Source organism: Salvelinus alpinus, chromosome 7 (assembly GCF_045679555.1).
Source record: "Salvelinus alpinus chromosome 7, SLU_Salpinus.1, whole genome shotgun sequence".
Lineage (NCBI taxonomy): Eukaryota > Metazoa > Chordata > Actinopteri > Salmoniformes > Salmonidae > Salvelinus > Salvelinus alpinus.
The window spans coordinates 18,196,953-18,212,975 of record NC_092092.1 but is presented as its reverse complement, the minus strand read 5'-3'; the positions used below and the strand labels follow the sequence as shown (position 1 = coordinate 18,212,975).

The window sequence follows — 16,023 nt, the reverse complement described above, 5'->3', positions numbered from 1 at the left end:
GTGGGCTGGTGAAGAGGTCGTTAGAGGCTGTGTACTGTACGGTGGGCTGGGGAAGAGGTCGTTAGAGGCTGTGTACTGTACGGTAGGCTGGTGAAGAGGTTAGAGGCTGTGTACTGTACGGTGGGCTGGTGAAGAGGTCAGAGGCTGTGTACTGTACGGTGGGCTGGGGAAGAGGTTAGAGGCTGTGTACTATACGGTGGGCTGGGGAAGAGGTCGTTAGAGGCTGTGTACTGTACGGTAGGCTGGTGAAGAGGTTAGAGGCTGTGTACTGTACGGTGGGCTGGTGAAGAGGTCAGAGGCTGTGTACTGTACGGTGGGCTGGTGAAGAGGTTAGAGGCTGTGTACTGTACGGTGGGCTGGGGGAGAGGAGGTCAGAGGCTGTGTACTGTACGGTGGGCTGGGGGAGAGGAGGTCAGAGGCTGTGTACTGTACGGTGGGCTGGGGGAGAGGAGGTTAGAGGCTGTGTACTGTACGGTGGGCTGGGGGAGAGGTTAGAGGCTGTGTACTGTACGGTGGGCTGGGGGAGAGGAGGTTAGAGGCTGTGTACTGTACGGTGGGCTGGGGGAGAGGAGGTTAGAGGCTGTGTACTGTACGGTGGGCTGGGGGAGAGGTTAGAGGCTGTGTACTGTACGGTGGGCTGGTGAAGAGGTCAGAGGCTGTGTACTGTACGGTGGGCTGGGGGAGAGGTTAGAGGCTGTGTACTGTACGGTGGGCTGGGGGAGAGGTTAGAGGCTGTGTACTGTACGGTGGGCTGGGGGAGAGGTTAGAGGCTGTGTACTGTACGGTGGGCTGGTGAAGAGGTCAGAGACTGTGTACTGTACGGTGGGCTGGGGGAGAGGTTAGAGGCTGTGTACTATACGGTGGGCTGGGGAAGAGGTCGTTAGAGGCTGTGTACTGTACGGTGGGCTGGGGGAGAGGTTAGAGGCTGTGTACTATACGGTGGGCTGGGGAAGAGGTCGTTAGAGGCTGTGTACTGTACGGTGGGCTGGTGAAGAGGTCGTTAGAGGCTGTATACTGTACGGTGGGCTGGGGAAGAGGTTAGAGGCTGTGTACTATACGGTGGGCTGGGGAAGAGGTCGTTAGAGGCTGTGTACTGTACGGTGGGCTGGTGAAGAGGTCGTTAGAGGCTGTGTACTGTACGGTGGGCTGGTGAAGAGGTCAGAGGCTGTATACTGTACGGTGGGCTGGGGAAGAGGTTAGAGGCTGTGTACTATACGGTGGGCTGGGGAAGAGGTCGTTAGAGGCTGTGTACTGTACGGTGGGCTGGTGAAGAGGTCGTTAGAGGCTGTGTACTGTACGGTGGGCTGGTGAAGAGGTCAGAGGCTGTGTACTGTACGGTGGGCTGGTGAAGAGGTCAGAGGCTGTGTACTGTACGGTGGGCTGGGGAAGAGGTTAGAGGCTGTGTACTATACGGTGGGCTGGGGAAGAGGTCGTTAGAGGCTGTGTACTGTATGGTAGGCTGGTGAAGAGGTTAGAGGCTGTGTACTGTACGGTGGGCTGGTGAAGAGGTCAGAGGCTGTGTACTGTACGGTGGGCTGGTGAAGAGGTTAGAGGCTGTGTACTGTACGGTGGGCTGGGGGAGAGGTTAGAGGCTGTGTACTGTACGGTGGGCTGGGGGAGAGGTCAGAGGCTGTGTACTGTACGGTGGGCTGGGGGAGAGGTTAGAGGCTGTGTACTGTACGGTGGGCTGGGGGAGAGGTTAGAGGCTGTGTACTGTACGGTGGGCTGGGGGAGAGGAGGTTAGAGGCTGTGTACTGTACGGTGGGCTGGGGGAGAGGTTAGAGGCTGTGTACTGTACGGTGGGCTGGTGAAGAGGTCAGAGGCTGTGTACTGTACGGTGGGCTGGGGGAGAGGTCGTTAGAGGCTGTGTACTGTACGGTGGGCTGGGGGAGAGGTTAGAGGCTGTGTACTGTACGGTGGGCTGGGGAAGAGGTTAGAGGCTGTGTACTGTACGGTGGGCTGGGGGAGAGGTTAGAGGCTGTGTACTGTACGGTGGGCTGGGGAAGAGGTTAGAGGCTGTGTACTATACGGTGGGCTGGGGAAGAGAAATCTAGGAATCTATAGCTGCAACCAGCATCAGGCCTTTTGTGTCGCTGGACTTCTCGTTAGAAAATAATTATGAATAAATTGTATCCATGTGACTTGGCAGGTCCTGATCAGTATATGTATGTTATTAAACAGACACACACGGTCCAATGTTTACACAACAGTATTAAACCCAATCCTGTCACTGATTGAGTGAACCAATTTATGTCGCCTAGCAACGAGAGGTGTCAAGCAACCAAGGGAAGTCAATATATTAGGCTCCAGAGTAAGGCTGGTATAATTATGGACAATAACCGTGAACTCATTTTGTTGTTGTCATAATGGTCTTAATAGACTCATTTTAGGAGAAGGCTGGATTCAACTTCAATTAGATATAGTTTACCCAATAGCAGTTCTTCCGTTTTGACATTAAGTGGGTAGAGTTGGTTATCATTTTACGAGCAGAACGACACGGTCGTGAGGAGAAGGTTCATTTTCAAAAGTTCCAAGGTCAGCAAAACCATTTGTTTTTTAGACATAGTTAAATTTTCAAAGATGCATTATAAGCTCAAAACATACCATTAAAACAAACTATTACTACAATTACCATGCCTATTTGCATGACAATTAATCGTGACCTAAAATTCCATAATCGTCACAGCCCTCCCTAGAGGACAGTTGGATAGAAAGACAGAAATGGAAAAATCCATCTATTCACCCCCTCCCCCTTAATCTCCTCCACATAGCAACATAATACTCCTGCAGCCAGTGGTTCCCATAGCAACAAGTTAGAGAGGGACCAGAGGGGGAGAAAGAGGAGGTAGACAGAGGGAGGAAGAGTGCCTAATCCCTACATACACAGAACTGTAAAACAGGGAGGAAAGGGCCTGTGAGCACCCCCCCACACTGACAGATTGCTCAGCAATTACACAATGTGATCTGTAACCAATAGGCCTACCTCCCCACACTGCTGTCCTCGCTCTTTCAGCCGTGATGTTATCTGGCATTAATCAGTCTACATATCCATGTCTTTGTTCCGTATAATGATCATCCACTCATGCCTGTTCAACTCCTTTTCCACATTAATTTCCTGTGTGTCTGTACAGTACATGTCTGTGTGTGTGTGTTTGTACAGTACATGTCTGTGTGTGTGTGTGTGTGTGTGTGTGTGTGTGTGTGCGTGTACAGTACATGTCTGTGTGTGTGTGTGTGTGTGTGTGTGTGTGTGTGTGTGTGTGTGTGTGTGTACAGTATGTGTGTGTGTGTACATTTACATTTACATTTAAGTCATTTAGCAGACGCTCTTATCCAGAGCGACTTACAAATTACAGGTTAGCTGTACAAGACTGTGTGTGTGTGTTAGAGAGAGAGAGATAATCGGGGTGCACATGCGTGCATGCGTATGTGTGTGTGTGTGTGTGTGTGTGTGTGTGTGTGTGTGTGTGTGTGTGTGTGTGTGTGTGTGTGTACAGTATGTGTGTGTGTGTGTGTGCGTACAGTATACGTCTGTGTGTGTGCGTGCATTACCTCTAGCTGCTCGTCCTCCAGCAGGCGTATGACTAGTGCTCTGACGTCGTTGACGGCTCCCTGGTCGCTCAGAAAGGTGAACAGGTTGTAGAAGACCATGATCTGTAGGTACGTCAGCACCGTGTAGCGAGCATGCCACGAACTGCTGCCCGCTATCTGGAAGATAACATAGAACGTTAATTACAAAACAACAACTATGGGTGTAAAGGTTCACCAAACCCACGGTTTGGTGTGCATCTGAGGTTTTGGGGTCACGGTTCGGTTTCGGTAAAGCAGGTTCCATTTTTGGGGGTAAAACATGCAACACTAAGAAAGGAATAGATGAGCCATATAATGTAGGGCCCTATAACATGTTTAATTTACCCCCTAATTCAGTTATTACAAGTTTCAGATTTTTACCAGTTTTTCAGTCTCATAATCAAACTTCTTTAATAGAAAAACAACACAATTGGAGGTTCTAAGCCCACAACAATGCTTCAACCCCATCAGGAGACAATTGGAGGTTCTAAGCCCACAACAATGCTTCAACCCCATCAGGAGACCATTGGAGGTTCTAAGCCCACAACAATGCTTCAACCCCATCAGGAGACCATTGGAGGTTCTAAGCCCACAACAATGCTTCAACCCCATCAGGAGACAATTGGAGGTTCTAAGCCCACAACAATGCTTCAACCCCATCAGGAGACCATTGGAGGTTCTAAGCCCACAACAATGCTTCAACCCCATCAGGAGACAATTGGAGGTTCTAAGCCCACAACAATGCTTCAACCCCATCAGGAGACCATTGGAGGTTCTAAGCCCACAACAATGCTTCAACCCCATCAGGAGACAATTGGAGGTTCTAAGCCCACAACAATGCTTCAACCCCATCAGGAGACCATTGGAGGTTCTAAGCCCACAACAATGCTTCAACCCCATCAGGAGACCATTGGAGGTTCTAAGCCCACAACAATGCTTCAACCCCATCAGGAGACCATTGGAGGTTCTAAGCCCACAACAATGCTTCAACCCCATCAGGAGACAATTGGAGGTTCTAAGCCCACAACAATGCTTCAACCCCATCAGGAGACCATTGGAGGTTCTAAGCCCACAACAATGCTTCAACCCCATCAGGAGGCAATTGGAGGTTCTAAGCCCAGAACAATGCTTCAACCCCATCAGGAGACAATTGGAGGTTCTAAGCCCAGAACAATGCTTCAACCCCATCAGGAGACCATTTTGTGGTCTGGTGAAAATAAATATTCATTTTTGGGTTTAGATACCCTTGAACTTGACTGAAAACTCTTACTGACAGTTGTGGCTGCTTAACGTGATGTATTGTTGTCTCTACCTTCTTGCCCTTTGTGCGGTTGTCTGTGCTCAATAATATTTGTAGCATGTTTTGTGCTGCTACCATGTTGTTGTCATGTGTTTCTACCATGCTGTGTTGTCATGTGTTGCTGCCTTGCTATGTTGTTGTCTCAGGTTTCTCTTTATGTAGTTTTGTGTTGTCTCTCTTGTCGGGATGTGTGTTTTGTCCTATATTTATATTTAATCCCAGCCCCCATCCCCGCAGGAGGCCTTTTGGTAGGCTGTCATTGTGAATAAGAATTTGTTCTTAACGGACTTGCCTAGTTAAATAAAGCAATGTAGGTGCGCACCAGCAAGAGCATTGCTTGGTTAGCGTTGTTTCTGTAGCACACGTGATTGCAGTTTGCTGAACAAATCACCACTGAAGTGATGTAAATAATCCTGATATCATTCTGCCAGGTCAGCTTAGACTACTTTGTAGGTTTTTGGGATAGCCTTTCCATCTACCAGAAGACCGTAGTCATTAGCATAATCGCTAACGGCTACAAAGTAGCAGATGCGCACACAGACGGGGGAATTCACGCGCTGTTGCCGCTTCAGAAAGTTGAAGGAAAATTTGAATCACTTATGCATGTCTTATTATCTTGGGCAAATTAATTAAATGGTCTAATAAATACATTTAGTCGATATCCTACAAAGTTCAATACATTTTTGCTTCTATTAGAAAGCCAAAATGTTCCTACACTGGAGATCTAAACAATGATGGAGGATCCTCCAAATCTGATTTACCGACCACACCACTCGCCATCGTACCGAACTTGTTCCCGGCTGCACCTCACAAAAGAAGTTTGAAATGCACCAATTAAGATTTGGAATTTGATTAGAATGTGTGCATAGGGTCTAGTTGTTTGAATGGAATAGCATACACTGTTTTTTCCTGCTCAGATTTACTCAAGAGGCATACAACGCAGCGTAGGTATAGCCTTTAGACCTAGTGGTTTAATTACAGTGCCGTCAGGTAGCATTCAGAACCCTTGACTTTTTCCACATTTTGTTACAGCCTTATTCTAAAATAAAAAAAATCCTCAGGAATCTACACACAACACCCCATAATGACGAAGTGAAAACAGGTTAAAAACATTTTTGAAAATGTATTAAAAATGAACTTAAATACCTTATTTACATAAGTATTCAGACCCTTTGCTAAGAGACTCGAAATTGATCTCAGGTGCTTCCCGTTTCCATTGATCATCCTTGAGATGTTTCTACAACTTGATTGGAGTCCATCAGTAGTAAATTCAATTGATAGATTGCTGAGGATTTTTTATTTATTTAATCCATTTGAGAATAAGGCTGTAATGTAACAAAATGTGGAAAAAGTGTGTGTGCGTCAGAAATGAAAGGCGCATGGCCCAGTGACTCACCTCCCACACTGCGTGCACGTGTGTGTGTGGTGACCTACCACCTGCAGAGCATGCGTGTCCCTACCTCTTGCAGGGCCAGTAGGACCAGTGGTATCTGCTCTGTGTAGAGCAGTCCCTGGGACATCAGAGACAGACAGGTCTTAGCGTCCCTCTTCAGCTCATCATAACTGTCATCATTCTCCACCGGGGCGATCTACAACAGGAAGACAGAGGAGAGTGAAGAGGGATTAGGGATAGGCCTCCCCCTTTGAGTCTGGTTCCTCTCCAGGTGTCTTCCTTCCTTGACCCACCCACCTTGAACAGCAGTGGCAGCAACTGGAGCTGCTCTGGAACAGCCGTGGAAAAGGAGCGTCCAGCACTGGCCATCAGCCACTTGAGTACTGGAAACAAATAGAAAACCTTTATTACATTGTATGCTCTGACAAAGGTCATTGTAACCGAAAGGTTGACACATTAAAATGACAAATGTGCATTGATCTTAGATGTGCGGAGACTGTTTTATTTTGCTTTACAACTGGGTTTATCATCAATATGCTCTCGCTCTCCCTATCCTCTGGTCTCTTACCCGTCTTCAGTAGTTTGATGGCCTGTGTTAAGGTTAGGGGTCGTACCGGTCTTCAGTAGTTTGATGGCCTGTGTTAGGGTTAGGGGTCGTACCTGTCTTCAGTAGTTTGATGGCCTGTGTTAGGGTTAGGGGTCGTACCTGTCTTCAGTAGTTTGATGGCCTGTGTTAGGGTTAGGGGTCGTACCTGTCTTCAGTAGTTTGATGGCCTGTGTCCTCTCGTCCTGCTCCCCCACCTCGTTCTCCTCTACCACGTGGTTCTGGATCTCCTCGTCCCCCTCCGTCAGGGGTTTGAGGCGCAGCAGTACCCGCTCTGTGAACTCCTTGATGCGAGGCGAGGCTGTGGGCTGGGTGTACGGCAGGTTGACGTCTATCATGAAGATGTAGGTGAGGACGCTGGGGAGGAGAGAGAGAGAGAGGGGGGGAGGACACAGAGAGAGAGAAAGGGGGGGGAGGACAGAGAGAGAAAGGGGGGGAGGACAGAGAGAGAAAGGGGGGGATGACAGAGAAAGAAAGGGGGGGAGGACAGAGAGAGAAAGGGGGGAGGACAGAGAGAGAAAGGGGGGGAGGACAGAGAGAGAAAGGGGGAGAGGACAGAGAGAGAAAGGGGGAGAGGACAGAGAGAGAAAGGGGGAGGACAGAGAGAGAAAGGGGGAGGACAGAGAGAGAAAGGGGGAGGACAGAGAGAGAAAGGGGGAGGACAGAGAGAGAAAGGGGGAGGACAGAGAGAGAAAGGGGGAGGACAGAGAGAGAAAGGGGGAGGACAGAGAGAGAAAGGGGGAGGACAGAGAGAGAAAGGGGGAGGACAGACAGAGAGAGAGGGAGGGAGGGGAACAATAAGAGAGCATGATGGTGGGTGTGTGTAAACATCAGTGAAGAAGAAAAACAGTGGGAAGCGGTAGTCCCTTACCATCATCTTTTGGGCAGTTTCCATTACACCACCAGATTATGATTACGTGGGCTCTAGTGTTATTTTTTGGGAACTGTGTTTCCATATAGCCAGGGCTGACACTGAGTACTTGTGAAGAGCATAATTAACAACCTCTGCATCATCAAGACAGTTTGTTGTGACTAGTTGTTAACCATGGAAGGTATTCATCCATGTTCACAGTCAGCCATTAAGTAAATGCCAGATGAAAAGTACCAGAGGCCAGGGCCTTAGCTCCAAGTCAGAGCAGGAACATGGCTCAGTGAGAACCTGGGAACAGGCCGTGGAGGTGGAAACCAGTCAGAGCAGGAACATGGCTCAGTGAGAACCTGGGGTCAGGCCGTGGAGGTGGAAACAAGTCAGAGCAGGAACATGGCTCAGTGAGAACCTGGGGTCAGGCCGTGGAGGTGGAAACCAGTCAGAGCAGGAACATGGCTCAGTGAGAACCTGGGAACAGGCCGTGGAGGTGGAAACAAGTCAGAGCAGGAACATGGCTCAGTGAGAACCTGGGGTCAGGCCGTGGAGGTGGAAACAAGTCAGAGCAGGAACATGGCTCAGTGAGAACCTGGGGTCAGGCCGTGGAGGTGGAAACAAGTCAGAGCAGGAACATGGCTCAGTGAGAACCTGGGGCCAGGCCGTGGGGGTGGAAACAAGTCAGAGCAGGAACATGGCTCAGTGAGAACCTGGGGTCAGGCCGTGGAGGTGGAAACAAGTCAGAGCAGGAACATGGCTCAGTGAGAACCTGGGGTCAGGCCGTGGAGGTGGAAACAAGTCAGAGCAGGAACATGGCTCAGTGAGAACCTGGGGTCAGGCCGTGGGGGTGGAAACAAGTCAGAGCAGGAACATGGCTCAGTGAGAACCTGGGGTCAGGCCGTGGGGGTGGAAACAAGTCAGAGCAGGAACATGGCTCAGTGAGAACCTGGGGTCAGGCCGTGGAGGTGGAAACCAGTCAGAGCAGGAACATGGCTCAGTGAGAACCTGGGGTCAGGCTGTGGGGGTGGAAACAAGTCAGAGCAGGAACATGGCTCAGTGAGAACCTGGGGCCAGGCCGTGGAGGTGGAAACCAGTCAGAGCAGGAACATGGCTCAGTGAGAACCTGGGGTCAGGCCGTGGGGGTGGAAACCAGTCAGAGCAGGAACATGGCTCAGTGAGAACCTGGGGCCAGGCCGTGGAGGTAGAAACAAGTCAGAGCAGGAACATGGCTCAGTGAGAACCTGGGGTCAGGCCGTGGGGGTGGAAACAAGTCAGAGCAGGAACATGGCTCAGTGAGAACCTGGGGTCAGGCCGTGGAGGTGGAAACCAGTCAGAGCAGGAACATGGCTCAGTGAGAACCTGGGGTCAGGCCGTGGGGGTGGAAACAAGTCAGAGCAGGAACATGGCTCAGTGAGAACCTGGGGCCAGGCCGTGGAGGTGGAAACCAGTCAGAGCAGGAACATGGCTCAGTGAGAACCTGGGGTCAGGCCGTGGGGGTGGAAACCAGTCAGAGCAGGAACATGGCTCAGTGAGAACCTGGGGTCAGGCCGTGGAGGTGGAAACCAGTCAGAGCAGGAACATGGCTCAGTGAGAACCTGGGGTCAGGCCGTGGGGGTGGAAACAAGTCAGAGCAGGAACATGGCTCAGTGAGAACCTGGGGCCAGGCCGTGGAGGTGGAAACCAGTCAGAGCAGGAACATGGCTCAGTGAGAACCTGGGGTCAGGCCGTGGGGGTGGAAACCAGTCAGAGCAGGAACATGGCTCAGTGAGAACCTGGGGTCAGGCCGTGGGGGTGGAAACAAGTCAGAGCAGGAACATGGCTCAGTGAGAACCTGGGGCCAGGCCGTGGGGGTGGAAACAAGTCAGAGCAGGAACATGGCTCAGTGAGAACCTGGGGCCAGGCCGTGGGGGTGGAAACAAGTCAGCCTTTTGGGTAAAACACTGGGGTAAGTGTTAGTGGAAATACGCCATTTGAAAAGTATATCGATAGTATACTTTTAAAATACTGCATTAGTGTTCGGTCAATGGATGTAAGAGAGGTCCTACCTGCCGATGCGCTCGCGGACGTTCTTGTAGACCTGTGTGAGTTTGGGCTCTAGGTACTGCAGCAGTCTGTGGAGCAGCTCAGGGACCCTCCACTCCTGCTGAGCCAGGCCTCCCTGCAGCACATACAGACGACTGGAGAGGAGAGTTATAGACACTAACACAAAAATAAAGTGTTTCCCCTACCTACCATTGTGGGAGGTCTACACTGCCTAGCTGTGGGGGTCTACACTGCCTAGCTCCCCCCCCCCCACACACCTACAAGAGTTTGGTTTTTATTGGTTTCAATTGACAAGAGACTGAATGTTGCTTTGGGGGCCTTTGCGTGTGCATGGAACATAATCTAGGAGAAAGACCGTACAGAGATCTGCCTGTCTATCTGACAGTTCATAATCTAGGAGAAAGACCGTACAGAGATCTGCCTGTCTATCTGACAGTTCAAGGGTTGGTAAAGTTTCTCCTCACCAGGCGTCTACGAAGGATCCCCCCTCCCCGTTGACTGGAGATTCCATCAGCATCTCAAACAGCCAGTGGAGCTTCCTGGGGTCTCTGCTCTCCTGTACCACACAAAAACACAAAGGTCAAAGATGTGGATGCAGGAAAACAGAATCATGTCAGATGGGACAGTCTTTCCTCATTCCTGCATTCACTCCTCGCCTCCTTAAATGCATTGGAAGAGAAGATCCAAGGTCCTTCCCGGTCTGGCCTTCTCCTCTAATGCTTTGAGAAAGAAGTAAGGAGAGAGGATGCATTTGGGAATGGAGGAACTACTGATTGAGAAAGAAGCTGAAAGAAATGGACTGCTGATATGAGAGGGAGGGCTAGCAGCTTACACAGGCGGTGGCGATGCAGGTGCCCCAGTCAGCGTAGGTCTCTACAGTGATGTTGTTCAGTGCTGTACGGAGCAGAGGACACAGCAGCTCCCATAGACTCTCAACCTGGGAGGGGAACACAGGTCCAGAGTCAAAGGTCAAGAACTTCAAAAATATTTAACTTTTATTTATCCAGTTAAGTCAGACACACACACACGTTCTTATTTGCCTGGCAAGTGGAGAAATGTAAAGTACTGATTATGAGTCTGGTGTGTGTGCGCTTATTTGACCATGGTGTATGTATCTCTCCCCTACCTTGCCGTAGCTCCAGTGTGTGTGTGTTCGTTCCTACCTTACCGTAGATCCAGTGTGTGTGTTCGTTCCTACCTTACCGTAGATCCAGTGTGTGTGTTCGTTCCTACCTTGCCGTAGATCCAGTGTGTGTTCGTTCCTACCTTGCCGTAGATCCAGTGTGTGTTCGTTCCTACCTTGCCGTAGCTCCAGTGTGTGTGTTCGTTCCTACCTTGCCGTAGAGCCAGAGTGTGTGTTCGTTCCTACCTTGCCGTAGAGCCAGTGTGTGTGTTCGTTCCTACCTTGCCGTAGAGCCAGTGTGTGTGTTCGTTCCTACCTTGCCGTAGCTCCAGTGTGTGTGTTCGTTCCTACCTTGCCGTAGCGCCAGAGTGCGTGTGTTCGTTCCTACCTTACCGTAGATCCAGAGTGCGTGTGTTCGTTCCTACCTTGCCGTAGCGCCAGTGTGCGTGTGTTCGTTTCTACCTTGCCGTAGAGCCAGTGTGTGTGTGTTCGTTCCTACCTTGCCGTAGAGCCAGTGTGTGTGTGTTCGTTCCTACCTTGCCGTAGAGCCAGTGTGTGTGTGTTCGTTCCTACCTTGCCATAGAGCCAGTGTGTGTGTGTTCGTTCCTACCTTGCCGTAGAGCCAGTGTGTGTGTGTTCGTTCCTACCTTGCCATAGAGCCAGTGTGTGTGTGTTCGTTCCTACCTTGCCGTAGAGCCAGTGTGTGTGTGTTCGTTGCTACCTTGCCGTAGCTCGAGAGTGTGTGTGTTCGTTCCTACCTTGCCGTAGAGCCAGTGTGTGTGTTCGTTCCTACCTTGCCGTAGCTCCAGTGTGTGTGTTCGTTCCTACCTTGCCGTAGCTCCAGTGTGTGTGTTCGTTCCTACATTGCCGTAGAGCCAGTGTGTGTGTGTTCGTTCCTACCTTGCCATAGCTCCAGTGCTTGCTGCCTCTGATCAGTCCAGAAGTGATCTCTGCTACACAGCGCTGTTTGCTCTCGTGTGTGTCGGCCACCAGACGCTCCATGTGTGGTTTCAGCACGGGCAGGAAGGCATCGTTGAAGTTACGGAACAGACCCTGAAAGATAGAGGAGTGGCAATAAGACAGAGTTACGGAAGCCTAAAGATTTGGCTTACAAAAAACCCCTCCTGGGTTTATCCTTCCCTCGTTCCTTGCAGTCTCCTTTTCAAAACGTCAGACGGAAGCGAATAGACTATGAAGAGAGAACTCACGTCCTCCGATGTTTTGAACAAGAGGCGGGATAGAGAACAAGGTATTAATGAAGGTTCAGGAAATACCTCTGAGATTGGGAGGGTCTTAAATCCTGATCTCTCTCTCCCTCACCTTGAAAAGGCAGAACCTGCGGGGGCTGAACTTGTCCTTGCCCTTCCGGTCCTCCAGAGAGAGGAATTCAATCAGCTGGTTGATGAACACTGGGTCTGAAAAGTGGTCGTAGATGATCTGCTCTCGCTGGAAGGAGAGAAGAAGAAACTGTTATTACAGCGGACTGGAGATATCACATTTTACAGCAGAGGATGTTATATAGCGTTTTCAAAGAGTGAGAGACTGCATTCTGATTCTCTAACCTTCAGCCAGAAGTGTGCACTTGTTCACTCTTGCTCATACATTTGAAAGCATTGTATTGAAAGCGTACATGGCTGGAGGGAGTTTCCACCATATTCCCTACACTAATACATTCATTTCACATCAATCAGGGAGGAGTGTCCAAGTGTACACTTCGGGACAAGGGTAGCGAATTAGACTGTGGCCATTGTGTGTGCTGTGTCATCTCCTCACCTCTGTCATCTCCTCTCTGGTCAGTCCTTGTTTGGGCTGCTCCTCAGAGGGAGAGTACATCATGAGTTTCTGTGGCCAGCTGTAGTATCCCCAGTGGGTCTTCTCTACGAATGTACAGCCCTCCCAGTCCTGCTGGGTACGAGGCAGACTGCTACTGTTATACTGGAGCCACTGGTTATCAGGCCTGTCTCCTGCTATCATACCAGCCGGCTCCTTTAGACCACCTGGTAGAGGGAGAGAGGCAGTGAGAGGACCATAATGCTGGCTGGAGCCACTGGTTATCAGGCCTGTCTCCTGCTATCATACCAGCAGGAGAGGAGAGAGGTGTTGAGATACATGCTGTATAGCTGTTATAATCACACCTGGGGTCAAATAGTATTTGTTTACTTTCAAATACAGTACCAGTCAAAAGTTTTGACACACCTACTCATTCAAGGGTTTTTCTTTATTTTTACATTGTAGAATAATAGTGAAGACATCAAAACCATGAAACAACACATATGGAATCATGTAGTAACCAAAAAAGTGTTAAATCAAAATATATGTTAGATTCTTCAAGGTAGCCACTCTTGGCATTCTCTTAACCAGCCTCACCTGGAATGCTTTTCCAACAGTCTTGAAGGAGTTCCCACATATACTGAGGACTTGTTGGCTGCTTTTCCTTCACTCTGCGGTCCAACTCATCCCAAACCATCTCAATTGAGTGGAGGCCAGGTCATCTGATGCAGCACTCCATCACTCTCCTTCTTGGTCAAATAGCCCTTACACAGCCTGGAGGTATGTTGGGTCATTGTCTTGTTGAAAAACAAATGATAGTCCCACTAAGCGCAAACCAGATGCTGCAGAATGCTGTGGTAGCCATGCTGGTTAAGTGTGCCTTGAATTCTAAATAAATCACAGAGCTTGTCACAAGCAAAGCACCCCCACACCACCATCTCCATGCTTCACGGTGGGAACCACACATGAGCAGATCATCCGTTGACCTACTTTGCGTCTCACAAAGACACGGAGGTTAGAACCAAAAATCTCAAATTTAGACTCATCACACCAAAGGACAGATTTCCACCGGTTTAATGTCCATTGACGGTGTTTTTTTGGCCCAAGCAAATCTCTTCTTCTTATTGGTGTCCTTTAGTAGTTGTTTCTTTGCAACAAATCGACCATGAAGGCCTGATTCACGCAGTCTCCTCTGAACAGTTGATGTTGAGATGCTTGCTTATGTGAAGCATTTATTTGGGCTGCAATTTCTGAGGCTGGTAATTAATGAACTTATCCTCTGCAGCAGAGGTAACTCTGGGTCTTCTTTTCCTGTGGGGGTCCTCATGAGAGACAGTTTCATCATAGCACTTGATGGTTTTTACGACTGCACTTGAAGAAAAGTTATTGAAATTTTCCGGATTGACTGACCTCATGAAGCTGGTTGAGAGAATGCCAAGAGTGTGCAAAGCTGTCATCAAGGCAAAGTGTGGCTACTTTGAAGAATTTCAAATATAAAATATTTTGATTTGTTTAACACCTTTTTTGGTTACTACATGATTCCATGTGTAATTTAATAGTTTTGATGTCTTCACAATTATTGTACAATGTAAAAATAAGGAAACTTTTGACTGGTACTGCAGGTGCTTCTACATCTGCATTGCTTGCTGTTTGGGGGTTAAGGCTGGGTTTCTGCATCAGCACTTTGTGACATCTGCTGATGTAAAAAGGGCTTTATAAATACATTTGATTGAAATACTTTTATAGAGCCTACCTGAAGTGCCAGATGGAAAGGGTTTGCAATTTTGGGACTATTCCTTTGGTTCCATTGCACCAGAGCAAGCCCAATCAAGTAAAGCTTGAAACAAATATTATTTGAACACAGGTAAGGGGACTAGTGAGCGAGGAGACAGGAAGTGCAACTCGAGAGTGGTTACTTACAGAGCTCGTTGGGGCTGACTGGTACTTTTTTATGCGGCCTCTTGAGTTGCTTCATGATCCCTGCCACTGCTGATATCGCCAACTAGTGGGGGAAATAAACACAAAAAATATGTTTCTATATATTAAAATGAAACACTATAACGAGGATTATGCATACATGGCTGATGTTTGAAGATAAATGTGAATCTGTGTGTGAAACTTTACTGTAACGTTGTTGACTGCTGCCACCTTGAAGAGTTCGCATGCAAAATAGATTCTCTCAATGTAGTGAATGAAACTGAATGCATGACTGGGTCTGTCCGTTAGTGATTCTGTGTTTAGTGCATGTGTGTGTGTGTATGGATAGTGGTGGTTGTGTGGCAGCGCCCACCTTGCGGACCAGGAGGGAGTCGTGGTTGAGGCTCTTGACAAAGAACAGGACAGCAGGGGAGGGGAGAGGGTGGTCATCTCTCAGCAACAGAGACATGAATCCAATGGCATTGTGCTCAAACTTCCAGGGCCTGCAACACGCAGAGCAGCGGGTACATTTTTTTTTGAGACAGAGTGAAGGGAGGTACTACCTGGTAATAAAGTAATAAATCTTTGTACAACATGATGAAAATGGTTTCCGTTGCACAACGTTTTGCTACAGAGTGCACTGATGAATAGGAAGTTGAAAATGTTGCAGTTAGAAACGTAAAGGAACAGAGCTGACATGATTCCCTTGAATCTAGACAACAGACTATCATATTTGTTAAACACAATACATTTCTATGCTTGTTTCAGTCATTGAGACAAGGTGAACCTACATATTTCTGTCGTTGAGGCAGTCCAGAAGTTCACCAACCAGACTCTCATATTTCCTGAGGGAGACACACCAGTAATAGCTTGTAAAGTGGCTTATACTGGGGACATTATACTGTAGACATAACTGAGAAATGAGTTTAACAACAGGAACGGCAGACCTTTGCTAGACTGCAATAAGACACCAATAGGACAGTAATTTGAAGATCTTGTGTACAGTTCATCAACAGTATTGTAGTGTTTATTCATTAGCAGTGAAAGCTCTTCCTCTGGTCTTCCTCTGGTACTTACTGAACTGAGTCGAGGTTCTTCTCCTCCTGCTTCCTGAGGCCCTCTGCTTCTTCTTGGTCTGAGGGGACAGGGTTCTGAGGCAGGGGAACACCGGAGGTCTGGAGCTGCACCGCCACCGCACGGCATTCTGACGGGATCTACAGTAGAGATAAGAGTTAGGTTTAATCATAAATGTTATACAGGATATGATGGGATATATAGCTAGTGGAGGTAAAGACGGGTCATCTCAGGCCAAGCACACTAATATATAGATGACCTGTAGATTCTCAACTTCAGAGACATGTTTGAAGCCTATTCAGTCACAAAGCTTTACTCTCAAAGGCTTATGTCACACTGTACTTCTATACGCCTAACAGGCAATAGT

General features: G+C 48.7%; 1 protein-coding gene across 4 annotated transcripts in view; it reads right to left on the bottom strand.

Annotated features, from left to right (window-relative positions):
• LOC139580538 (proteasome activator complex subunit 4B-like) overlaps positions 1 to 16,023 on the bottom strand; it is an 84,361-nt gene that overhangs the window by 8,395 nt on the left and 59,943 nt on the right. For all 4 annotated transcript variants that reach the window (XM_071409314.1, XM_071409315.1, XM_071409317.1 and 1 more), the window contains 14 exons: positions 15,660 to 15,796; positions 15,374 to 15,427; positions 14,956 to 15,085; positions 14,586 to 14,667; positions 12,669 to 12,892; positions 12,216 to 12,341; positions 11,796 to 11,948; positions 10,605 to 10,709; positions 10,237 to 10,328; positions 9,775 to 9,906; positions 7,016 to 7,224; positions 6,561 to 6,646; positions 6,331 to 6,459; positions 3,553 to 3,708 (listed from right to left, as the gene is read on the bottom strand). In XM_071409314.1, coding sequence (XP_071265415.1) covers positions 3,553 to 3,708; positions 6,331 to 6,459; positions 6,561 to 6,646; positions 7,016 to 7,224; positions 9,775 to 9,906; positions 10,237 to 10,328; positions 10,605 to 10,709; positions 11,796 to 11,948; positions 12,216 to 12,341; positions 12,669 to 12,892; positions 14,586 to 14,667; positions 14,956 to 15,085; positions 15,374 to 15,427; positions 15,660 to 15,796 — 1,815 coding nt within the window. The remainder of the gene's footprint in view (positions 1 to 3,552; positions 3,709 to 6,330; positions 6,460 to 6,560; positions 6,647 to 7,015; positions 7,225 to 9,774; positions 9,907 to 10,236; positions 10,329 to 10,604; positions 10,710 to 11,795; positions 11,949 to 12,215; positions 12,342 to 12,668; positions 12,893 to 14,585; positions 14,668 to 14,955; positions 15,086 to 15,373; positions 15,428 to 15,659; positions 15,797 to 16,023) is intronic.